At 43.9% G+C, this 26,652-nt stretch overlaps 1 protein-coding gene across 1 annotated transcript in view; it reads left to right on the top strand.

Moving 5' to 3' along the window:
• Positions 1-3,679: 3,679 nt before the first annotated feature.
• FOXO1 (forkhead box O1) overlaps positions 3,680-26,652 on the top strand; it is a 61,260-nt gene continuing 38,287 nt past the window's right edge. The window contains exon 1 of the mRNA XM_053971257.1: positions 3,680-4,354. Within this exon, the coding sequence (XP_053827232.1) occupies positions 3,749-4,354 (606 nt within the window). The 5' untranslated portion in view covers positions 3,680-3,748. The remainder of the gene's footprint in view (positions 4,355-26,652) is intronic.

Raw genomic sequence — 26,652 nt, 5'->3', positions numbered from 1 at the left:
CACTATGCACATACGTGTAGAAAAAAAGAGCTGTACACAGAGTACGAGTGCTTTCAACTTCATGTAATCTCCTGCAGAATTTGATCAAAACCTCAGAATGTGAATTATACAGACAGTAGTAAAAAGACAGCACAGATCCTTTATTTTGGCTGCTTCAAACCCAGAATATGAATAGGAGGCTCTGCTTTATTTCAGTGATGATAAAAGGCAATGTTCAGGTCTTAAATTTGAAAAAAAAATACAAGCTGATGCTAAGGTTGATAGGAGATATTGTATTGTAGAGGAGTAGAAAATGGGAGCAGGAGTAGGAGTAGAGAAAAGAAAAGGTGGAGTGTAGGAGGAGGAGGGTGGGAGTAGAAAATGAATTGTGGTGCATCCATCAGCATTTCAGCATTGTGGGAGATGAGATAAATCTAATGCTGTCATTTGTAGATGCAGTAAAATTTCTTGTACTGAGCCATCACTATGCTGAGCTGTTTTAGGAGAAGGAAGCTCCCCATAGCAGCTGAATGGGTGGGATTGTTCACATGACATTGCCTAAGGGTGGTCAGCAGTGTTGCAGTGCACTAGGAGAGCAGTGCAGACAGGGTTAAACACTTTTATTGTGCATGGCATGTGTTGCTTTGACTCTAAATCTGTTGATTCAATCCCCAAATTCTTGACAGAGAGAAGAAATTCTAAAAAGAAAAGTGGCTAATCACATGTGTGTGGACTGGGGCCCGACAGAAGAACTCATTCACCTGGGTGGTTCTGCCAAAATCAGAGCAAACTACCAGGATTACTCATCCCAGGAAAGTGCACAGCATCGTCTCATTGGCCTTCATCCTTCCTCCAACCTTCAGCAGACCTGGTCCCAGCTGTTGGCATGCAATAGCCAAAATCTCTGCAGCTCAGCTCTTCCTGTTGCATTGTGAGTCAAGGGGCCCCACTTGCTGAGCAAATGCAGCATTTGGAAGGTTCTGGTATTATCTTCTCCACCTCCATGTCCCTCACATCCCACTGAAAGCTGCTGTCTGCACTCTCTGTATTCACTGCTAATTTTTGAGCTGCAAGAACATCAGTGACATGGGGCACAAAGGTGGCAGAGCCCTGCCAAGAAGATGAGGGCAGCAACAGAAATGTCATGTAGGGCCAAGAAAGAGGAATACAACCTCTATCCTGCAGAATGACCTGGGCTGAACTACAAATGCACCAGGGCTTCCTGAAATTCCCCAAAAGTATCTTTCCTCCTGGTTTTCACAGTTGGCATCTGACAAAGGGAAGCTTTTTTTTTCCCCAACATCTGAATATTCCAATAGAGTTCAGGGAATAGCATCTCTACTCTGGACAAAATAGAAGAACAAGGACTGCAAGATTAAAAAAAAACTCCTTAGAAGAAAGCCTGGGTAATAAATCCACTTCCTTTAGCAGGATGGGTGCCAGTCTGGCTCTTACACTCCCCTTTTATTTTTTTTCAGACACCAAGGAAAGAAAAAGAAAATGTTTCTGTGTTCTCAAGCACTTCTTTTGTTTTGGCTCCCATTTAAACACATCCATTCGCTGCGCGTCCCTGGCTGCTTCTCACCATTATATAACCTCTGCTTCTCCAAGGCAGGGTGCTCTCCCTTATTGCAGGGCAACTACTGCAACCGAGTTGTGTAACACTGCCACATAAAGCTGTTCCAAGCTCAAACGTGGCATGAAAGTTATTAGGTTGAACTGGGACTACTTTGCTTCCTTTTATTTCCTTTTTTTTTTTTCTTAAACTGAAAAAAAAAGCCTGAAAAAAAGGTGTTTTCTAAAATCCGTGGGCTAAGCAATATAAATTTGTGGGTTGAATCCTTTAAAGGATTTACAAAACATAGAAATTACTTAAAGGCAAAGCAGCTCCGAAATCTGATGAGCAGCCAACTTATAATAAGGTATAATCACCTTTGGCATTTGGTAAAATAAACATGACAAAACCAGTGCTTTAAAATGTGATCAGTTACTATGCACTTATGTATATTTTGCACAAACTGTATAGTTAGGTGTCACCGCGTATCTTAAAAGCTTTTTCACAACAGACAGCATGAGTATCTAGATGTATGATCTGACACTAAATTACATGCCGTGGCCTAAAGCCAGTCTTGTATTCTCTCCCCTTCATTATTGTTACTCATTTTCAGAAAATATTTTTATAGGAACAATGAACTGCATTTAAATAACATTAACACTTTCTGCCTTGATGCAGAGAGGAGGGAAGGATAACAGGTTTTCTGGCTCAGCTTTGACAGTTTCCCAGCTCTGGTGGTTCAATGACATGCAACGTCAAATGCCACGACTGGTTGTGAATTTTGTGACTTATGAAGCCATGTCTGAAGTATGTTTTTTAAAAGCACTCCTCCTACTGAAAACAAAACAGATTTTCTAAAATGTAGGGTTTGCCAGTTTGAACAAGGTGTTGAGTCGTGTCTCATCCTTGGGATTATTTCCCTAGCTTAAGCAAATGTCTTCTTTTTAAGTTTAAACAGAGTAACACTTCTGTATTAAGTCGAACATACACACACACACACATATCTATCTATCTATCTATCTATCTATCTATCTATCTATCTATCTATCTATCTATCTATCTATCTTCGTATGTTGGTGGGCAGGGGAGGCAGAGGCGATGCATCCTGTCACTGCTGCCTCATTGAAAGGGAAGAATATAAACCTTAATGAATTGAGTAGCCCTGGGGTTTGCCGGGAAAAATATAAAGTATGTTCAATAGTTGACTTAGGATGAAATTATCCCGTGCTCCGTGCCTGCTCACGGAATAAAACACCAGCTCACGGCACGAAAACATGCTCAGCCGAAAGGGAGATTTATCGCTTCGGGAGGTGCAGACACTTTTTGGCGAGAAGCCGGCCAGGGAAGGAGGGAGGAAGGGGGGAGCGAGGCAGGGCAGCTGTCGCACCCCCGGTCCGGTATGCGGGGCTGCCAGGGCTCCCGCGGGGCGGGCAGCCCGGCGGCAGCAGCGCTCCGCCCGGAGCCAGCGCTGCCGCGATGCCGGTGGGAGTCACGGTGAGAGCGGGGAGACGCCCCCCCCCGCTCCCGCAGCCGCCCCGCTGCAGCCGAGGGATGCTCTCCCAGGTCCCCGCTCATCCCCCGCGGCGACACGCACCGGGCCCGTCGATGCGGGCGGCAGGACCTCGCCGGCAGCGACTGAGGTAGAAACACTCGCGGGGGAATTTTCCGTGGCCGCCCACCCGCGGCTCGCCGTGCGAGCACTTACTGCCTTTGGGCAGCCCCGGCCGCGGGGGGCACCGCCGCCTGCCCGCTCGCCCCTTCTCTCCCCGCTGCGCCGCCGGGAAACAAAAACCACCCAGAAGCAGCACGGGGGGCACCGGCACCCTCCTGCCAAAGCAGCCCCGCGGCGGGAGGCGGGCGGCGGCGCGGCGCTGCCATTGGCGCGGCGCGGGCCGTCCCTCCCCGCCGGGAGGAGGAGGAGGAGGGTGGCTGGAGGCGGGCCCGCGCGGGGCGGTCGCTCCAGTCGGTGCGCGCCGGGCGGCCGGGTCGCTGCTGTTGCAGTTGCCGCGGAGGGCAGGGATCCGGGAGCCGGGCAGGGGCAGGGTTTAGGGCGGCGGGGCCGGGAGGTCAGGCCGGAGGTCTAGGGCGGCGGGGCCAGGAGAGTTGGCGGTAGCGCCGTCGGGGCCGCGCCGATCCGCGCCCGGAGCCTGCATGGGGCGACGGCGCTGAGCCCAAGCCGCCCCGCTCCCGCCGCGCTCCCGCCCCGGCCCCGCCATGGCCGAAGCACCGCAGCTGGTGGACATCGACCCCGACTTCGAGCCGCTACCGCGGCCGCGCTCCTGCACCTGGCCTCTGCCGCGGCCGGAGTTCAACCCCCCCAGCTCGGCCACTTCCAGCCCGGCGCCGTCGTGCGGCGGGCAGCCCGATGGGGCGGCCGGAGCCGCGGCCGGGGCCGGGGCCGCCGCCTCGGGAGCGCTGAGCGCCGACTTCATCAGCAACCTCAGCCTGCTAGAGGAGAGCGAGGACTTCGCGCCGCTGCCCCCCGCCGCCGCCCCGCCGGAGGCTGCCGCCTGCCGCTGCGGGGACTTCCCGGCGCCCGAGGCCGGCTGCCGCCTCCACCCGCCGGGACCGCCGCCGGTGCCGCCGGTGCCGCCGCCCGTGGCCGGTCTGTCACCGGGCCCCGTGCCCGGGCAGCCCCGCAAGAGCAGCTCGTCGCGGCGCAACGCGTGGGGCAACCTGTCCTACGCAGACCTCATCACCAAGGCCATCGAGAGCTCCCCCGAGAAGCGGCTCACCCTCTCCCAGATCTACGAGTGGATGGTCAAGAGCGTCCCTTACTTCAAGGATAAGGGCGACAGCAACAGCTCGGCCGGCTGGAAGGTAAGAGGCGGGTGGTGGGGGACGCCCCATCGGAGGGGGTCCCGGGAGGCTCTGCCGCCCCCGGGCACAGCCGCGGCGCTGCAGGCAACTGGGCACGCCGCCTTCCCCGGCTGCGTGATGCCCGCTGCGCAGCCTGCGGTGCTCCGGCTCCGCGCTTTCAGTTTGACCTCGCATTTCTTTTTTTCACCTTTCCAAAGGGAGAACTCCTAAGGGAGAAAAGCATTCTTGCCCTCCCGCCGCTGGGGCGCTGGAGGGACCGGGGCCGCCCCCCCGCTCTCCGCCTCCCCCAGCCCTGCCCCGCCGAAAGCAAAAGTTCACGCGGTGTCACGGCGCCGTCCGCGGGCAAAGCCGGCAGGAACGGCGCCGCCTCCTGCTGCCCGGGGCGGCCGGCGGGGCCCGGGGTAAGCACCCGTGTGCCGCGGGAGCTCCGCCGCTGCCCCGGCGCTGCCCGGCCCCGGAACGCGGCCGGTCCGTGCCGCCGTCCACCCCGGCGCTGCAGGGCTTTGCCGTCGGGCGGTGGAGCGAGGACAGAGGCAAACAGGGATGGGGAAAGAGCGGAGGCAGAACAAGGGTTGCAGAAATACCGTGTGTTTAATGAGTAAGCCGCAGTATTTGACCTGATGGCTTTGTTAAACTTGAGTTGCGGGAGCGCCTTTCTTGTATTACGTGGTGGGACGGAGCTCCCTCTCTCCCGCAGCGCAGTCCCTGCCATCTGAGCGGAACAACCTGTTGGCGGCCGGGATTTGTGCTCAGCCCGCGCCGGCCGGAGCCGCAGCCGGTGCTGCCTGGAGCCCCGCGGTGGGATCTCCGAGGCACCCGCTCGCCAGGTCCCCGGCTGCCCCTCAGACAGCTGCGGGGCGAGCCAGGCGAAGCTGCGCTTGAGGCTGCGCGGCCCCGGTGGCAGCGCCAGGCGCATAGTACCCTCCAGCTTTGCATCCCCGTGGGTGATAAAGGCTAAGCGCTGCTGCCACTGAATCCTCTCTCTCCGAGGCCTCCGTCGAGAAAGTGTCACCCATCCGTGTCCCCGTGCGCGGCGGAGGCAGCGCCGAGTTTTGTGACACTGTTGCGTGAGAGCATTGTCAGAACGCGCTTGTACCGTCTGCGTACAGGCAGAGCCTTCTCCGCCCTGCGAGGGATTAAATGATGGCAGTAAATGCGTGAGGTGCGAGCACTTAGCACGGCATCAGCGCATTCTGGTGTGTTCGGGATTTAGTTCCAGTTAGGGCCAATCAAACTCTTTGCTTCACCTTCTAGTATTTGTATTATTTATCCCTTTTTTAGAAAAAAAGTGTCAACTCAAATCCTGCATTTATGTATTTTTAATTGTACTGCTAGGAATGTTTGTTACATGGGCTTTTCGTAAATTTATATTTTTTTAGAGGTAAGCAACATCCTGCTAAGGAAATGCAGATTGATCTGTAACTCATTTTTAGCTGGAAGTTTTTAGGGTTTTTGAAAGTAGTTTGTTAGTTTCTATTGATGTGTTTGACTAAAAAATTTAAAGGATAATTGTCTGAAGACATCTGTCATGGAAAACTTTACTAGGAATGAAGTGATTGATCGCTGACAACTTTTAAATAAGGTAACTTGTCACTTGAAAGTGCTGCTTTTTTTTTCCGGTGGTATTTTAGTTTCCTTAAGTACTTTTTCAGCATGTTTAGAAGAGAACTAAAAGCCAAGCAAACCAAAATAAAATCAAATAGCTCCCAAATTCAGGCGAGGAAGTAAGAAACACTGATAGCTGTGTAACTTACTCGGCGCTTCCGATTTTATTGCTGCTCGTCCCATGGTGCTTCTGCAAGGAAGGAATCTTGCACACCTCCCTCTAACAGACTGAGCACATCATATGCCCACAAACCTCTGCTGTCAGAAGGAGAGCTGCTACTGGGATGTTTTTTTGGCTGCAGTACCCTCTGGTAGAGTGCAGTACATAGCCTGCCACTGCTGGTGGGTAAATACACATGGACTCTTCTTCCATAATTAAACAGTCGCCGTGTTATGCATCGGACACGTGTTGCCCCCATCCTTTTGGCTGCATAACTGCCAGGCTGCTCTGAAAGTTGCATGCTTGCAGGTTTTATGCTTAAGCCAAGGAAGTGCAGAATTTCTTTAACACACTTTCAAGTTGAGTTACCAGCAGCCACTGGGTGTCAACGCTGTAAATGGCTTGGCTGAGGCGTGCAGCTCGTTTGCCTTGTTTATCACCAATTCTCCACGGCTCAGTGTGAGTGAGGATTGCTTTTATTTTTTTCCAGTTTGGGAGCCGTTGGTTTGCCCGTGGTCTGGGGACCTGCTGTAGGCGTAGGGCTGGGAGCGAAGCCTGAGTCAGCCGAGGGCCCTGCAGAGGAGGAATGTGGCTCCAGAGATGAGCACAGATTAGCGACTGACTTTTCTGCTGACAGAGGGAGCGCGGGTTCGCCTCAGAGCCTGGCACTGACTTAGGGCTGGGAGTACATTGTGCACTGCTGACGCAGGCTGGGAAATGGGGGGGTATTTTTTTTTCCCGTTAAGTAAAACTTTGAGACGCTTCATCTTGTTGGGGTTTGCAAGTGCAATAAGGCACCTTTCAAATTCTTCACAAAATATATGAAACGCACAAGAACTGAAAAAGAATGTGCACTTTCTGCATAGTGGCAAGGTGATGTTTCTCAGACAGAAGTTGAGGGCTGACTGCTGTAGTGCTTGTGACTAGGTACTGCCCTGATTTAATACATGATGTCGAGCTTCTTTTTAATTTTTCACTTAAGAAGGTTCAGAGGTGTCAACATTATCTGGTAGGAGCTCAAAACAGCATCCAAGCTCTTCTGAATAAAAACATTAAAATAAAAATGCCTTTTAAAATATGGGTATAAGCCAAAGGTATTGACATAAAACTATCAGTAACACAGATTTATTTAAGTAGGTAAATTGTTCTCAGTTATACATACACAGTCATTTATTCCAGCTTTTTTTGTCACAAACTCTGCTTTATAAACAAATCCCCGGTTGAACTCTAAGAGAGCAAAGTCTCCCATGGCCCCCATGAGGTGGCTGCATTGAATGAAGCACTGGGGATGTGCTCTGCCAGATGTGCTGCATTGTTGGTTGTGAATGAGTGCTGATAGTGACCTGTGCTGCTCAGAGAAAGCCGAAGCAAGAGCAAGATTTGCTGTAGAGATAAGAAAGAAATTGTTGTGAAAGTTACATGGAAGAACGAGACTTTTCTGGTAGTACAGTAGTCAAATAGAAGCAACATTTTGCCTTACTTTGATGTAAGCCAAGGCTTAAAACAGAAGAGGCAAGAACTCCACTGCAGCTGTAGATAACTATTTTTTGACTCAAATATGATAGCTTTTTGGCTAATCATCATATATAAAATAGAGAACATCTCTGTGATGTGCATATTTCATGATGTCTTTGCTTTATGGCAAGTGTTGAGATGTATTGTAAAGGAGCTGTCACAGTTAAGCTTCCTTGAATGGTCTCATCCTTGCAGTCTGCTTTTGAAAATGGGTTCAAATAAAACCCTGTAACATTTTTGAACAGGAAACATGGAGTTTTGGTGTCACTCATCTGGAGGTGGATGTGTTGTTGATTTTTCTTAGTGGCAAGTGTTAAGGTCCCATGGGCATATACCCCTCCTTGACTTCTAGTCCCAAGGAAGCTTGTTCACCTAAATTCCTTTGCTGTCATTGTTGAAGGAATGAGAATAGATACCTAGCTGCTGCAGAGGGATGAATGGTTGTAAGCCTGAAAGCCTGAGGCCAAAACAGGCATGGGACAGGTGCTTTGGGTGGCCTTATCATAGGAGCTCTCTGTGGTCAGCACTATTCTGTAGTGAATTGGTCTTCATGCAAAATGAATTCTGGGTTGTTCTGGTTCTGTTGTATTTGGTTTGAAAATAACAAGTACTGAAAAACATTAGAAATACTGAAAAAAATCAAGAACAATTTTCACTGAATTTTTTTCAAAGTTTTTGAAGCTAGATCAGTGAACAGTTTAAATTGTGGAAATTCAGATGATTTATTTAAATTGGAATGAGTACATAGAAAATAATAGAGTCATGGAATGGTTGGGATTGGAAGAGACCTTAAAGATCATTTTTGTGAGGTTTTTCTTATGTTTTTTTTTTTTTTTTTTGGTGGGAAAAATCACAATTGAAGATTGCCTTTAACTCAGCCTGTGTATTCCCTCAGTACTGGTTACATACCTGTGGGCATTTACCTCTGTCCCTTAAGATGCCTCCCCAGGTGATCTGTGCCCCCCCAGCATCACGCATTGTAATATTCATTCATGCAGCACACACAGGCATATGCAGGTAGAGGTGTGTATGTTTGACTTTCTGTTTATGGATTCTGTCAAGGTCAATGCTATACAGTCATACCTTTTTACATGTGGCAAATAGCCTCAAGAGCTGGCAGCTGAAGTTGAGTCTGCTCTGCCATGACACCTGGCCTCAGCCCACCCTGTTGTGAGAAAATGATTTGGTGTCTTGCATACCTGCTCACTGCCAGCAAAATGTCTCTTGTAGCAGCCTACGTTGTCTGTGAGTCACCAGCTTGCATTTTGCTTAGTTTCAGGTGTGAAAGTTCAGCTTAATTTTTGCAGGTGGAAGGTGCTCTCCTCACCTGTGTCTGAATAACTCATGGCTGAGCTGCATCAGTGGTTTTGAGCTTCCCATCAGGGCCTTGAATAATGTTTTATTTTTCTCTTAATTTTCTTTGCCTGTTTTCTATTTGCTGTGGTATCTGTTCAGTTACTCGTAGGATTATAGGTAAGACTAAACACCAAAATGAAATGTGTGAGTGGCTTTGTATAGTGACATAATTAACTAAATTTTCCTTAAGTGCCTTTAAAGAACTTCAATACAAAGACAAGGTAACAGCTCTCTGTCACCATATTTTTTATGACATGCTCAGCTGCTTCCTTATTATCATTATTTTCATATCACATGGTTTTACAAGTAGTTGGTGAAGTTGTTTGTTTGGGGAACTGGAGCCTTTGCTGCTTGTGATGGAAAGGGGAAGCAGTGTGGTGCAAGGAGATAAAGATTTTTAGGTGAGGTATGTGAGGTTGCTTTCTTTTTTTACTTATTTCTTTTTAATAAAATAGGTAGTACTTTTGGTGGTTGGGTTTTTCAGTAAGGCACCAGAAACTGTGTAGTCTTGGGATGTCTACTCATATCTTTTTGGTTTCCAAAGCATGATGCTGCCTAAATACGCACGTCTCTGTTTACTCAACTGGTGAATCATTTTGTAAAATAAGTGCTTGGCTTCTGGAATAAAAATGCAGATATATTTTGCAGCCACAGATTTGTGAAATATGTAGGGCTGTAGCTACAGAAATTCAACTCTCAGCCCCTTCTGTTTTGGGAAGAAGTTCATATATGAAACAAGGATTTCTGATGGAAATTATTTTAAAACCTTGAGTAATGAATAATAGACTAAGACATAGTGAAGATAACCTGAAATATAGTTTATTGTTTTCCTCTTCCAGGAATATGTAAAAGATGGATATATTTACTTCATTGTCAACTCTTGTGAGAAAGGAACTTCAAATTCGCTGATGCTGGCTGCAGATAGTTATAGTTAAGCATATGGTAGTGCATACTAATATTTTAATGAATTTTGTAGCATTTTTGTTTGTCAATCTGGTTGCTGAAATGGGTTTTAAATATTGGGGAAACACTGCTCTTGGTGATGATAGGTTGTGCTTCAGAAATTAAGTGCATTGGAAAGAGTCTCATTTTGAAGAACAGCATCTCTGCTGCTCCATAGAGAGCTTCAGCACGAGTTGAATTGATCTGTGAAGATAAGTGATATTCACATTTAAGTATTATTTCTAAATCTACTTAGTAAACATTAATCATGTGTGTTTATCAAACAAAGGTGCATCATTCCTGCACTGTCGTTTATGATATGCAGATGTCTTAAGTGAGCAGCGCAGCATCATGAGGTTTCTTGGTAGGTCTCCATTCCTAACGGAGAAGGAATAAAAAGAGTTAAGGTGCTTTTACAGGATTGGTTATTATCTTCTAAGATCTTCATTAAGCCCCATGCTTGTTCTAGATTTCGATAGTGGACACTGGTCTTTACTTGATTGCTTAAAATGATGCCTAAAGAGGCACATGCTAAGTTTTGAAGCACTTCTGTAATGAATGGTGAAGGCTTAGCAATGCTTTGGTTTGTGGTAGATGGGACCAGAAGTGGCTCTATCTTTAAAAATGTAGTCACTTAAAATCTCCTGTGACTCTGACAGCTTCTGCATCAGACAGACATTAGGAATTGCTGGAGGAGTGGAGGGCAGCACTCAGTTTGCTCAGATGACTTACTGAGCTGTTAAAGGCATCTTGCATCACTGCCCAGTATCAATATGTTCTAGTTCTGTTTGAACATATGTCTTATTCTAGAGTTAATTAAACTTAAAGGTACACATCTTCTCTTGTGCTAGTCTTAGAAACATGGTTTTTGGGAAATCTGAGAATCCACGCAGTTGGAAGTGCATTCAGTTCTGTTGATACTTCAAGAGAGCATGCCAGGCATTGCTGTGATTGCATTTCTAAGTAGCCTGTGTTTCTCCAAATGCTTTACTGGTGTGTGCAGTGTAGGCTCATGTTGGTGTGAGTGTGTGGGACTCCTTTTTAGCTTTGTCAGGGCTATTGCTACGTAGGTCTATGGGGTGTAGCTTCTCGGACCTGGCACATGTGTACTTGAGAGATTATGCTGGGAACATGGTCTCTGAAATAGTACATACTCAGATTTAAGTTTGGACTGATTACCAGAAACGTGCTTGCAAGCAGAGGTGCCCCTAACCATAATATTTGCTGACTAAATTATATCTTCTAGCTGTGCTCTGTAATATGTGAGAATTCTTATTTTATTAGCATCTTAATTTTTTTGGTATCTCTTTCTCAAAGACCACTTAGTGCCAGGCCTCCATGGTGCTTCTGTATCAGGATGTAAAATGATGAAGTGGGCTGGGCTCTACTTCTTGCATGTTGGTGTCTCTCTTAGAAAATGTTAGAAATGCCCTTCCTTTAATTTAGTTGCTACCAGAATGAAATTTTCATCACATGCAGAAATCAAAACCTTTTTTTAATGAAATGAGAGGTGTGCATACGTGAAGGAGTGATGCGTGTGAGCAGCCTTTGTGCTGTCCATGGAAACTGTGGTTCTGGAGAAAGTTGAAAGTGCATAAGGCTGCTTTAGTGCTGCAGTGCTTTGTGCCTCCCAGGATTTGTTTATATGTGACCTGTTCAAATTTATACAGCTTTTTTTTTTTTTTTTTTTGGAAGGGGAGCTCTGGAGCATTGTAGTATGGCCATTAATTTTTGTAGGAGAAACTCAGAAGTGCGAAGTGCATGCTTTTTCCCCTTCCTGAGTAAGGGTTATACACATAATTCAGAATGTGGACTCTATCTGTCAATTTACTGTTGGCAGTCTCACTTGCAGTGCCAAGGTAGCAACTTCAGTTTTCTTGTGCTTAACTCCAGAAACTGTGACGTGGGTGGGGTTTCACTTACCCATCACTGACTTTTCAAACTGTGCAGTTAGATAAGACTGAAGCAACTTGCTATAAATGTGGTGACTTGCTAAACCGCATTTATTGTGCAAATGAGCTTACATCCTGCAAGATCAGCAGAAATGCTTGGTGTTTGCCTGGATGGAAATTAATTAAAATTTGGCGACGGAAATAAAAGGAATGGATTTGTTGCCCATTGTGTTATATGAATCTGCCTTTCAGTTCCCACAGTGGGAATTAGCACAATTGTAAATGTGTTTTTGGCATATGTGAGTTCTAAGTCGGTGTTAAGTTCTGGCATCCGTAGCCTTCTTAGATTTTTACTGCCCTTTAGTATGTATTAAATATATGTGAAGTCGCTAATGGGAGTAAGGATACTAACAATCCAAAAATACACTGTTGTGGTGGTGGTGTAGGCTCATTTCCTTGTAGCTTGCATTTGCTTAAAACTGATATGATTTAATCTGCTAATTTGATTGTAATTGTTAGAATTAAAAAAAAACAGGTACTGGTTCCATACATATCTTGGATACATATTCAGAGTTGAATTTTGATTGCCAAAATCATACTTACAGACTGAGATCTTTAGTGTTTGCCAACTAAATTATATCTTATAGCAATGCTTTGCAATATATAGAAACTCCTAATTAGATATTCAAAAAATGAAGATACTGTTATTCAGACATGCTTCATAGCAGGCCTCCGCAGTTCTACCCTGTCAGGATGTGAAAGGATTATGTGCTCTGTTCTCCTGCTCACTGTTAAACGTGTTGATTTCTCTTTCCAAAAATAAGCTCCTCAGATCTGAACCTTTAGATTTAATGTAATTATTTGCCAGCCCCCAACCCCTTCTCCCAGAAAACCTGGGTCTCTGAAGGCATGCTGGTGGTGCTCTGGGGCAAGAGAGATTATATGTGCTGTTGTTGCCTACACGTGGGAAAGTGCAGTAAGCAGGTGTAATTCATACCTGTTTGGTTGGACCCTCTCTTTCCTTGCCCCTTGGCACTGTTCCCCTGCAGGGCTGCCCTGCCAGGCTCCAGCATCCGAGCACTGTGGGGCTGTGGGCTGCTCCAGTGCCCCTGGCTGCAGGGACCGGCGTTGGGAGGTGAGAGCGCAAGGCTGGGTGGGGGAGCCTGGAGCCTGGCTTCTGCCCCAATGCTGGCAGGGTGCTGCTGTGCAGATTTCAGGGGGTGTTCCAGCCGGGACCTGGCAGCTGCCTGGCGCAGGAGCAGAGCCTGCTGGCGCACTCCTGCCGAAACGCTTCCGTCTGCCAGGCCCCTTTGTGGGTACTCTGCCGCTTACTGCTCAGGTGTGCAGAGGAGATCAGGGAAAGTAATCATATTTCCCCTTTGAAATTACCAGAGAAGTTTGTAGTGATTCACTGAATAGATTTCTCACTAGTCAGATCAGTTAAGGTACATCCCTTGGCCTCTCCAGAGGATACCATGCTGCATTTGCTCCTCAGTAAGATCTTTCAATGTCTCTGGAGGTTCAGGTGAGGGAAGCAATGCTTGTGCTAACTTGGAGGATTTAAACTGAAAGAGAGTACATTTAGATCAGATATTGGGAAGAAATTTTTACTGTGAGGATGGTGAGGCACTGGCACAGTTTGCCAAGAAAAGTTGTGGATGCCCCATCCCTGGAAGTGTTCAAGGCCAGGGACTTTGAGCAACGTGGTCTAGTGGAAAGTGTCCCTGCCTGTGGTGGTGGTATTGGAATCTGATTAATGTTAAGGTCCCTTCCAACCCAAACCATTTTATGAATCCATGAGATGTTGTTTCAAGGTAAATAATGTTTATTGATTAGATTCATTATTATTACTACTAATTTATTTTAGATTGATTATTACTTCTACTGATTTTTTAAATGATGTGGTGTTAAGGAAGGTTAAGTTACCAGAGCCAGGTCAGGCTTAGATATTTGCAGTTGCTGCTATGCTTACTGTGCTTCACCCCTGCTTCTTTGAAATGAGCTGATGGCTCTGCAGCTTAAACCAGAAGCTATTTGAAATTCAGGATGAGATGCAGCCTCATGTGTGATCTGATCAAACTGTAGTACATAAATTAAACATAATTAAAAATGCTCTACACACTTCTATCTAGCTAGATATATTTAGATTTTGATTAATATCTAGAAATCTATAGTGGAGAAAGATAACAAAAAAAAACCCACCACATTTTTTTTTTTAGATGTGAAAACCCAGAGTGTGGGTTCATAGTTTTTATCATATCTTGGCCCTGCCATCATTGGGATGGTATTAAGGCAGACCTGGAAAGCAGTTTTATGTTTTAAATGCTTGGAAACCTCAGAGATGGATGGAGAGGGCTGAACCAGGGTCCTTCTCTTTTGGCTTAAATTGGAGGATTAATTTTATTGCCTTTTTCTCCTTTTTCCTAGATGAATATGTGCAGCCTCTGAGTAAAACTATGGTGTCAGTTTTTTATGGCTGAGGGTTTACCTTTGTGGCAAGAGCTGAGCATCTCTTCTGACATTGTGTGAGTGTGTGTTCTGGCTGGTAGGGTTTTAATGCTGATCTAAGGTCTGGTCCCTGGTATTGTTTGTGTTTTGTGTCCTCCTTATGCGCAAATGTAGTAAATCCACTACACGCTGCCCTGAAATACAAATGAGAATGGAGTTTAAAGCAGTATTTTCAAGTGCAGCCTGTTGCAATTGATTTTGGGAAAAATCAAAAGATACTATCTTAATGCAGACTTCTCCATGCTTGTTAGGAACTTGAGTCACTCTTGAACAATCCAGTTTGTACAGTCTATGAAAACCTGATACTGCACTCTTGCCTATTTCTTCTTTACAGTTCTGTGGCAATGACATAGTCATAAGCATTAAAAGGAGAAACCATAATCTTCTCTGCTTGCAGCCCAAGCCAACGCTAGTCATCCCCTGATGCTATGAAGTCATTCTTTGCTTTGAGGTTTCTAACTAAAACTCTGTTCCAAATGTCTGCTCTGGGTGAGCAGTAGAGGCATTAGGGATGGAGTCCTGGTGCCCTCCCCACTGCCTTTGACCTCTCTTCAGACCATCTTCCTGTGGCCAAGGTGACCACTCCTGCAAAATCCACATTTTCCCTTGACAGCAGTCCCTCCTTCCCAGTTCTGGAGCTCTGGAACAGAAGATGTAAATGAATTTGCAGGGATTACACAACCCGGTTATGCAACGAGGCTGACGTGGTAGTGTATACATATGTAGAAAATGCCTTTTTGAAGATATTACATTAAGCACAGTTTCACCACCTTCCCCCCAAAGATGAGGGCAACTGCATTACTGGCTTCATCTGGTTAACCTGCATATATAATGCACCAAATTCTCAGCTTCTGTTGACTGAGGATTGTTGTTGATGGAGTAGAAGAATAAATCAGTTCTTGTGGACTGTTTATTTGGGAAGGAGTTTTTTAGCTTGGGGCCCAGAGCCCAGGCAATTAGACTACTCAGTCCTGGGGCAGTGGGCTGCACTCTAGTGATTTTTTTTACTGTCAGCATAATCTGAATCACCTGAGAATGTCTTTTGTTTCTTATTTTCAAATGAGTGATGGTGTTTCAGTTGGAGGCATCCTGTGCTAGTCCAAGAGGTCATTGAGTGAGTGCTCAGCATTCCTTGCATCTGGCAACCCAATTCCTTGCTTCCTATACTTTTTAATTTCTCTGGAAGAAGACATGGAGCACTGCTGACTCCTGTCTTTTGCATGAAGCAGGGGGACTCATGGTATGATGCTTTTACTGCATTTTTTAATCAGGCTGCTTGTTAAGGCTGTCCTAACACTGAATGTGATGCAGGCATTAGTTTTGTCACTTCCCTGGCAAGTTACCCTGTGTGCCATGTGGGCTGATGGGTGTAATTACTGATACCTTGGGGCAAGGACAGACTTCCTGAGATCCCTTCTTCCATGTTTTCCACTGAGCAGATTTACATTCAGCTACTGGGCATGTGGAAAGTTGTTCTCCTAGCTAAGATGTGCAGTCTCTAGAAACTGAATCTCTCCCATCTCACCTGAAATAGCTGAGGCCATTGTTAACGTGATGTCCTGTGGCTCTTGGCCTGACTGTGGCTGGTACATTTTTATTTCAGTGTGGGAAAAGAAACCTTTTTGTATCTCAGTTGCTTCCCTTCTGCAATAATTCCTTGTAGGTAGAACAAGTAAGTGATGTTATCTTCATGTGTAGTGCTTCTTGCTGATTGAAAGGAAAATTCTGCAAACTAAGCAAGTAGACTGACCTGACGACTCCTCATGACAACTGCCTACTTTTAGTTAACATTCAGAATATTTTTATCCTAGTTTACTCCTTAGAGGCTAATAGAGTGCTGCTAGAGTAATTTTCAGATGAATCATACCATCTGCCATGCATGCTTTGCTGTTTCAGCAGTAGGGAAGGAGAGGGAATATATACATACAGTGGTTTGAAACAGTATGTTTGTATTTGCTATAAAACTAATTTAAGGTTCAGAGGTTTTTATTTTTTTATTTTTTTTTTTAATTATTTGTTTGGATTTTTTTGTTTGTGTTTGTTTTTTTTTTTTCTTTTTTCCTACCAGGCATTTTATATGTCTTGCTTTGGCTATGAGTTTAACATGGGGCTCCAGCACTGATGCTGATCTGTTGGGTGGTCACTGCCAAACTTTGCAGAAGCACTCTGGACATGATCTGAATTGCTAGTGAGTTAATGTGGACCATTGCAAAGTCCTTTTCTGAAAACACAGTTCAAATGTTGAGCATTTGGGTTGCCAAACTGGACCAGCTAGAATTTGCACCCCTCTAAAAATAAAAGATAATAATATAAAATCTGTAGAGTAGTAGAACTGAGGAGTTTAGCCTGAGAGTTTGGAAGGAAAGGTTACTTGTGGAATGAGTTCTGTGTGGCTCCCGTTCAAGATTTATTCCTCTAGGATCTGTCCTGAGCCAGGGGAGGAGTCCCCAGCATGCAGCCATCCTACCTGTGAGAATGTGCAAACAGGTGCTTGAAACTAAAAGTTCATAACCACAGTGGATGTGTCACATTCTGTGTTGTGTTTTGTCCAGAAGCCATTATTTGGGAGACTAGCCAGTCTGTTAGTAAGGTTCATGGGTTTGGGTTTGGAGAGGGCTGGGATCATAATCTTGAGGAGTTTGTATGTCAGCCCTATTCCATCTTTGAGAACCAGGCTGTGATGTTACATAATGCTTTAACTATTGCCAGGCAGAGTAAATTCTTCTGTTCTAATATGTTAAAAATATTCCCTGACTGTTCCAAAGATCTTATTTTCTCATAAAATGATTTGCCTGATGAACCATTTGCACTGAAAAGTACGAATAGATAGCGTGCTTTGTTCACGTCTTTAAGCTTTTTCCAACAGTTTCAACTCATGTGCTTGGTATTAGTGCCCTGACAACTGTATTTAAAGAAACTGAGAGCAGAATATTGAAATGTGGAGCAATTAAACTGTTTTCTTCCCTTTTCAAGCATTTCACCCCCGCTCCTCAAGGGAATGATATGTCTGGTAAACTCCACTTAATTATGTGAGGTCAGTTGAAGGCTTGAGCAATAGCATGCTCTTTTTTCAGGCAAGAAAGACAATTTTTAAATGCCAGGAATCAAAAGCAAGGACTGCTTGCCAATGGAGAGGAGTTGTTGCACCAGATATCGAGCTGACGTGCAAGCAGATCTCTGCTACCCTTAGATGAGGATTAATTTATGCCCTGAAGCAAACAGATTATTAACTCTTGTAATTTTATTTTAGCATGTTTAACAACAGATACTATTGCTTATAAAACCCATTTAATCCTTTTTTAATCACTGCAAGTCATTTTTCCAGTAGTTATCCTGCAGGCATGGGTTCCAATGGTTAGTTATTTATTGAGCAAAACATAGCGAATATCTGTTTGCCCGTGTATATTTAAGTCATTATTTAATGCCTTGGATTCAAGTTTAAAATAAAAAATGAAAAGAAAAAGAAAAAAACTTGGGCCTCTATTTCTGTTGCCTTTCTTCCATCTTTAATCCCCAACTCTTCAAATACCTGCAGCATCCCTTTTCTTTTGCTCTTTACTCTTTGTATGCTCTCTGCCACATCCTTAATTCCCCATCAGTTTTCCCTGGCTGTGGCTGTTGCTGATGTGAAGCACCAGCAGATAATCCCAGCAGATTTTTATTAGCTTGGGCTTTGCTCTGCACCTCAAGGCATTGATTGATAAATAGCAGCCTTGTATTATGGGATGTATGAACAGGAGCATGTGACTCCCCTTTGCATTAGATTTGAGAACAGAGGGAATAGCAGTGGTGGTGGTGGCATGATGATGCTCCTAAAGGAAGCAGTGCCTTTTCTTAGAGACAGGGGTACCATGGGAAAAAGGCTGGCAAACTTTCAGGTGTGCAGGAGGTTCTTCCTGTGTGAAATAAAAGTTGTCAACATCAAAAACTATATGGTTGAGAAGAAATATTTCCATTTTCAAAGATGATGAGAGCAAGAACGTCATTGGCAGGTGTAGAGCAGGGGCACCAGGGGAGGTGGAAGCCTGAATGGCTCTCCTAAGTGAGAGGGATGAAAGCTGTTGGAGTTTCAAGAGGTGGGTAGAAGCAGAGGAAAAGAAAAACCTGCATAGTTACTGGTATAAGTGTTTATCTTTTACCCATGTTTCCTGTCTACTCCTGGGACAAGAGCTGGTATTTCCTGTACTTTCCATTGCCGGCTAGCTGCCATGCTATACCGTGCAGGTGCTGCAGCCTGTCCTTCAGTAACCTGGCTGGAATGAAAGTGCACCAAACCTCTTAATTATCAAGTTATCATCCAGGAAGAGACAGAGGTGAGAAATAACTGACACCAAAAATCGCTTACCAGGTTAGGAGCCTTTAGCTAGGCATGATGTGTAGAAGTACCAGCACCTGGTGGATGCATGGCATACAACTCCACCAGAAGGAAGGATGGAGAACCTCAAGCCTTTTCAGGTTTGGTGATCAGTACTGGGATCTTTCAGCATCTTGCAAAAATCCGTCCTCTCTATGCCAGCCACTGGGATGCAATGTAGCAGTGCTGCCTTGTGTGTGAGGGTAATTTTGTGTTCTGTCTAGTGCGTGTCTGAAATGAGAGTGTGTGTCGTAGAAACACAGAATTGTTCAGGCTGGAAAAGACCTTTATGTATCTGTATAGAAGCCACTTCCAGCACAGTGTGAAAGGTTACGAGTGAGAAGGAGACAGTGGTAACCGTTATGTGATTCTGACTGTGGGAACTTTGTCTTTTGGCTCTGATTAAGCCAGTGTTTAGCCTCTGAAAGTATTTTTTCCTCTAACGTTGGGAGATCTGCTATTACAAGTGATTTTGCCATCGGGGCCGGATGGCATAAGGTGAATACCTGACTGACTTGAAATAATTTGATTAGTCTGTCTTTCACTGGGGAATCCCTTGCTCAGGCTTATCCCAGGGATAAATGAATCATTTAGAGCAGAAGTTGAAATTGCCAATAAAGGCTTTAAGTTTGTTGCTTGTAAGTGACTGTTAAATGAGCTTTGCTGTAGGATATGTGCCTTTTCCTAGAAATGTCTTTAACATGGACTGAATTATATTGAAATACTAAACCTTCCAAATTTAAGGAAAAAACCCAGAGGCTGGAATGCTTTTATAGTTAGAAACTTCTAACTGGGTTTATTGCTAATGCTGCTGATTTGCTTGAGTACCACTTACACTAAATTTTATTACATTAGGAATACAAATAGAGTAGCAAAGAATATCTCTACTTAGTATTCCCTCTCCTCATTAACACCTGTTTTCCTCTGCCATGTACATCGTATTAATGTTCACATAGGCAACACCAATAAGAAAAATAGGTCTTGCTTATTGGTTAAGGTTTTACTTCATCTCGTACTGGTAACCTAAAGGTCAGGTGTGTAACTGCTGATGCAAACCGGTTGTGGGAGAGTCCAGTAGGATCCACTGTGGACAGCACAGTCCTCTTCTGAACAATGTGTGAGGTTTCCTGCAGGTTCCTTCCTACCTGAAAGGAACCTTTAGTCAAGCTTAGCGTTTCCTATTCATTTGTTGACTTCTGTGATTCAAAGTATCTATTGGTGTTGCAGGGAAAGCCCTTGGGGAGCTGTAGAAGAGAGAGAAGATAGATGTGAAGAGGGTTACGTGGTGTGCTTTTAGATTAGAAGGCTGGTCTGTGTGGGAATGATAGTTGGTGGAGGGGAATAGGTTCCTGTTCTAAATGTTCACAAGGAGGAACATAATCAGGCACAGTAATTCCTGAGAAAGGAGGCAGCCATTGTGACCTTCCATAGAAGTCTTTTTAGACTCAAATTATGAGACACTGTTAGTTTAGGGAAGAGGCTAAGGGACAGCTTCAAGTGTTGACAAAATAACCTCATCAAATTCAGACCTGTAGCTCCAAGTGTACGGAACTAAGATGGTAATCTTAGACCACGTTGTTTGCACCTCCTGTGAAGACTTTGCATTTTGACTCCACAGGGGACTGGCCCAATTTGCCATGTTTTCCAGACACCGAGAGTTCAGGAACCTCTGGGCTTTTTTTCTGTACAGGCTATAGTTTGGCAAACTGATTTGGAAACCAAGATCTGAATATCTTCTTGCCCATAGCATAGTGGCTGCTAAAGGACTGGAAAAACGGTTCTGTAAGAACGAGTAAAAAAAGCAAGTATCTTCTAGTCTGTAGAGAAATCACAGGTTTCACTTGTGATAGTAACAGTCTGCTCCTCCAAGGAGGTAGAAAGGTGACAGCCATACATGGGGTTTAACCTACACCTAACTCCCTGCTTGCCAGCGCTGGGGAGTCTTAACTCTGGTCTCCTAAATACTGAGCACAACTACACAATTTGCACACAGCAGAGGTATGTTTTTTCAGATAAATAGCATAACTTCTATGCATATGCAGTCCAAGAGGATTGTCACCCTTTTCCCTTTTGAAAAAGACCAGGGATGCACAGCAGTGTGATGGGTCCGGGTTGCGTATGATCAGATGTGTTCCTTGAGTCGGAGATGGCCACGACATCCATCAGTCTTGGGCTTGCTCCCTTCCAGGACAGATGTAGGACATATCCAAACTGCGAGTTGTTCTGTGCTTTCTAGAAAGTCTGCAAAGGCTGGATGGCCTTCATACAGGAACAAAAGCTGTAACTTGCTGGTAACCTCAGCGGGTTGCAGAGAAATTTTCTTGTCTTTGGAAACAGTAGAGTTTTGAAAATCAAAGCAAACAAGTGTGTTTTGGTTGTGGTGTTCGTAAGAAAAGGCAAGAGAGGAAATGAGAAAGACTTTGATATGTGAGTTAAATTGTGAGTGCCATGAGTTGTTGTGTTTTTCTGTTTTTTTTTGCTCTGTAAAATCCTGCTTTCTGTCATTGATGCTTAGTTAGGAAAGTTTTACTTTCTAAAGAGAAGAGAATATGTGTCACAAAGAAAAGGAATATCTTTAAGGTATGTAATCTCCAACGTAATGGAAGGGTTTGTTATGGAGAAAAACTGCAACCGTAAGACCTTATAGGATTTCCTATCAGCTCAAAAAAACAATCTTTACCTGGAAGCACAAACTCTTCATTAACATTGTAAATGCAGATGAGAATAAAAGAAAAAGGTACAGAATTAAATGAGGGCCAAAACCAAGCTGCAATTAATAAGGAAGATAACGTACTGTGAATTGTATGTAAGGAAATAAATATACCCATTCAAAAAATTAATAAAAAGAGTTAAAGGAAAAGCTTGTGTAATACAAAGCTTGTATGCTTTGTCCAACTTTGTCGTTCAGTACAAGGTATGACAACTGTCTGCAAATCTTGTCTTTAGAGAAATGTATTCTTTTCTGTGATCTTTGGGTTAGAAGGAGGAAATTTTTTCTCTCTTACTGATGTAGGATGGAAAAGAGCAGACTTTTGCTTTCTGAAGCAGTGCTGTATAATATCACTGAACAGATCTGTTCACAACACAAGCCAAAATGGAAATGAAATTAAAAGAAAAAAGTCCAGAAGCTTAAAATGAACCATTCTTCCTGCATTTTAAAGGGTTGAAGTCCAAAGTGTGAAAGGGATTAAAAATTCTAAATGTATCTGGGGGATATATATAAATCCTAATTTCTTGCCATTCCAATTGCTGAGTGTTTTGTTCTTCTTTGTAGTGTTGTCATTGAAGTTGTTTTGATTTGTAACACTTCCTTGAAGTGTAGCTCTGATGTGAGATGTGGCACAAAAAATATGGAAACTTTGCTCAGTTTAGAAAAAACCCTTAATGAGTCACAAGGCAGTAATGAATCCAGCTTCTATGCTCATCACTGGAATATTCATTATTGTGGATGTCATAAAACATCACTTAAAAAAAAGGTTCAGTTCAAGAGTTAAGTAACCATGCTTGGGATTGCCGTTTTCTTTCTGGTGGGTAGCAGCTTGCTGACCAGTCCAAGCTCTTTTATGGACCTGGTGGATTCTCCAAGGAGGGTTGTTTAGGAGGAACTGAAGGATGCTGTGGAGTTTGGAAGCCTTTCACTTGGGGCTTGCAGTATTTGGGGGCTGCTAAAGATAAAGGAGTGAAAGTAGCAAAGTTGGAGAGGGAGTGCAGATTGTGGGATTAAAGTTATGCTCATGGGAAACTGTGGGATATGTGGTGTGGGGAGGTGATGGTGTGGGAAGCAGGGAAGCATGACACGGTTTGTTGTGCTTGCATAGCTTCATTGTATCCACCTTTCACACGTCAATATTTTCACTCACTTTGGCATGCACTTCTGTTGAGGGTGGAAGGGGGACAACCTTGAATGTATCAGAAGCTGTCACAAAATCCTGTGAAGCCTAGAGACAGGCCCAGGAAGAGAGAGAAGGGTTCCTGTGTCCTCGCTGGCGGTGGTAGGGCAGCTGAGGAGGAGCACAGGCCTGGAGCAGTGTGGGGACTGGTGGTGGAACCTGGAGCTTGGGACCATGACTCAAAGTCCCACGACTCCATTGCAAGATCATTAACCCTTTTAAGTAGCTGCCAAGAATTAGGGCTGATGGATAGCACCAGAACAGAACTCAAATGATTTGGGGTTTTCAGCTAGAAAACAGCGTGGGGTGGAACCCAGCACTGCAGTGTCTCACAGGCAAGCTCTGGCGTGGCAAAACGTGCACAGGATGAAAATGCCTGCCCTGCTGCAGTTGTAGCTCTGAGTCTTGGCCACTGCTACTACCCACAGGATGTTGATGTTTTAAGGGTCATAATAAAATTGAGTTACCAAACTGTGCACAAGAAGCTGCAAAAAGGATATGCTAGAAATGGAAATTGTTTGTGCATTTAAACCGTACATGTAAAAAACTTTCAGTCAAGGGACACCACTCTAACATTAATTTTGTACTTCAGTCTGCATTTTTGGTATAGTATTGGTCATAAATAACTTAGTTATTGATTACCAGCTTATTAGCAGTAGTACTCTGGGAATTAACATTTGTTTTTTTCCTACTCTAGTCTAAATTATTAATTTATAATTTGTTATTCTGCATATAATGTAGAAAAATGTAAGGATATTTTTTTCCTACAATAAAATAACGGAGAAATTTTATTTTCTTAGTGCATGTTATTTTCATTCAAAGAATTTTGTATTCTTTGTATGTCTAATGTCAATTGTTATGTATTTCAAATATGCAGAGTCATAGAACTTGCAATCCTTTTGGACAGATATTTCTCTGAAAACAATTGGAGCTGTCTTTGTGATATTTACTCACTTTTTTTTCTTAATAATTTCTGAAAATTATCTCTATTTGTATTTTCTACTGTTTTAGGTACTTTCATTTTTTTTTTTTGAGAATGGATGTTATTAAAAATCTAAAAATTTGCTTATAATTTTTTTAAATTGTTCTGGGTTTTATATATTATTCTGTTGTTTTAAGTATTCTATGTATTTAGGCCACTCTGTGTGTGTATAAAAATACATGTGCTCCAAATTTGAGCTTGAAATAATCATCTTCATATGTCTGTACTTTCTGTCTAAGTCCATAAAATAATGATGCTTATTTTCTTCCACTTGTTACTGTTCTTTCAGTTTGCAAAAAGTGTGAAGGATTGACTGCGCCTTGCTTACAATGCTCCTTCTGTTATATATATCTGTGCTAAGTAAAGGATGGGTTTTTTTGAGTTGCTGGGGTTTTATGGGTCTCTTAAGAGTTTTCAAGGAGGACATTTTGTGTGGTTTATGTGTAGTGTTGGGGCAGACGTGACAGAAGTAGGGCACTGTTTGCTTGCCAGCAATGTGCGAAGCAGGAGATGGCACCTTTCTCCTGGAGTTCACAGCTAGAGGTCCTGAGTGTGCAAATGCACCACTTGAGTTGTCATCATATTGTGAGCACAGGGACCTGACTAAAGATAGATTTTTGGGAGCAGAAGTGCCTCAAGGTTACAGCCTATACTTTTACCTCAGCTCAGGCAACCTGTTGTTTACAGGAGCCAAGTGTTGGAATCACTTTGGCAAAGAGACTATTTGTCACAAATTTTGTGTTCTTCAGCTGTTTGTGCAGTATTTTTCTTTGGTATTTTTTCCTAAGGTATTGTTTTTGCAGGCCATGTTGAAAACACACTGTTTTTTCTTTTTAAATTTGATTGTAATAAGGCCCTTGTTAATCAAAAATAAGTGCAATAAGGCAGAATGAGTTGGTTATTTTTACATTTTCCTGTTTGAAAAAAAAAAAAAAAAAGCCTCAGTAAGTGAGCCACAATGAGCCATGATGTATTTCCTCCATCAGGATGGAGAATAAGCCATTTATTATTTCAGCTCTGACTCACAGTGAACCTGCTGACACCGAGACATTTTATAATCATAAGGAACAGGTTAGGGCAGTAACTTGGACGCCAGGCTGGGGATTACCTACTTATTACACTGTTTTACAACCTGGATACTTTAGGTTTTCTGGCAGAATGTCCTAAACCTCACACTAAACATCACGTTGTTATTGTACAATTACTGCTTGCAGGTCTTGCTGTAGGTGGTACCAGCTAGACAGATGCCTTCATTATAATTATCCTTTTTGCTATATATAAAGATTTCATCCCTTTAATCCATATAAATTTACTGCTCTTGAAAGTGACACTAATAGTTCTACTTCTCACCCTTCCTCCTTGTCCTACGTTGTTCCCAAACTGACTAGGGCTGGGCTTCTCAATCCAGAAATGGGAGCTTTCCAAGGAGAACCTGGGTTCTGTGGGAAGCAGCGTTGATGACAATAGATGGTGCTGGTGGTCACTGCATAGTCCCCCGACACAATCTTTGAGAGCAGCAGTGCTAACTCCAGTGTCCTGGCGAAACTCCAGCTGAATAATTAGTTTCTGGCTGCCTTGAATTCCTCTACAGCTTCACCTGGAGAAGTTGAGCTTCATTTCCCTTCTTGTAAACAATCTTGCAGTGTTGAAGCGAAGTCGCTGCTTCATCGCACGTTAGAGGTAACTGTATTTTGCCATCGGGTGAGTGGCTTTAACCTTGCACTTATACATAGCCTGAGAAATGCTTGGGTTCATTTTTGGATGGTAAGTCCTGGCTTTCATTCTTTGCATTTGTAAAAGCATCCATCCCATTATCTTCAATGCTTGTGTATGGCCTGGGAATAAAAACAACCAGAATCTGGGTGCTTGATTGGCCAAGCCAACTCCTAAAATGCTCCTTTTACTATGACATGTGACATCATCTTGTACTCTACTTTTTCAGTAAGAGCCTATTTATTGTATTTACTGATAAATGAGGGCATCTGTGAAATTCAGAGCTGTGTAAGATAGCTAGGTGTTGAAAGATGACTGGGAAGGGAATATTGATATCCTCTTTAGTGGATGAGCTAAGACTCCTCCCATGTAGCTAGCTATTTAAGCACAATGGTCTCTTGCTCTTTGATAAGCAACACAGGAGGCAACCCGTGGCTGGATGTCTCTAGTCTGCTCAAACCCACAGACGTACAGAGTAAATCAGAGAGGCAGGAAGCTAGGTCAGAAAATCATGTCTGCTTTGACAGTCTTCAAAAGTAAGAGTGTAGGCAGTGCCCTGCTCTCTGGGCATTGGTGTTCAGACGGCCTCATCTCCCCATGCTGGGAGAAAGGCTGGCTTACTCAGTGAGAGGGACCAGTCCTGCTTGCAGGTGAATACTGCAGCTCCTTCCACACACAGAAGCTCTGCCAATATTTCATTGCTCTTTCCTCCAACAGCAGAAGTCTTGTACTCCTGAGAGTGGAGGTCACTAATGATTCTGTAGGTTGGTTTGTGCTGGTGGTTTGGTTTAATCCAAAATCCAGCTAAATGTTCCCTGAGCTGCATAGCTCTTATCTATCAGCTGCATAGCTGATAGACCCTCATGTTGACTTGATTTTTGGCAGAGGCTGACAAATGGAGTGTGATTCAGATGTGCCCTTCCACATTTAGCACATGCAAAAGTTACTTGCAAGAGTAAAACTGCAGGCAGAATGGCTGAAGATCTTGGCCTCTTGATTTTCTGTGGCGTGCATAAAAGTTGAATTGCTTTTTATGAGAAAGATGGAGAAGCTAACCTCAGAGTTAAGCTTATGCTGAGGTTTGCTGTTGAGTTAATCTTTTGTATAATATATATAATCTTTTTGTTGCCGGATACTGAGTACATATTTAAGTACAAATACTAAGTCAAGATTCCATGACTCTTCCTATACATATAAGAGCTAACTTTTTGCCATTTATTCTCCCAAAGGAGTTAGTATGATCAACTCTTAAACTGCCCTTAAGATTCATATATACCTCTTCTTGCTAAGGGGGCTACTCATCATTGTCTTCTTGAAGCCTGCTCCTCTATTCAACACATATTTTATTGCTTTGTCTCTTCCCTCCCTGGTTGTTCAGAAC

Source organism: Vidua macroura, chromosome 2 (assembly GCF_024509145.1).
Source record: "Vidua macroura isolate BioBank_ID:100142 chromosome 2, ASM2450914v1, whole genome shotgun sequence".
NCBI classification, from domain to species: Eukaryota; Metazoa; Chordata; class Aves; order Passeriformes; family Viduidae; genus Vidua; species Vidua macroura.
Note: the sequence above shows the minus strand (reverse complement) of the source record. Positions and strands in the feature narration are given on the sequence as shown.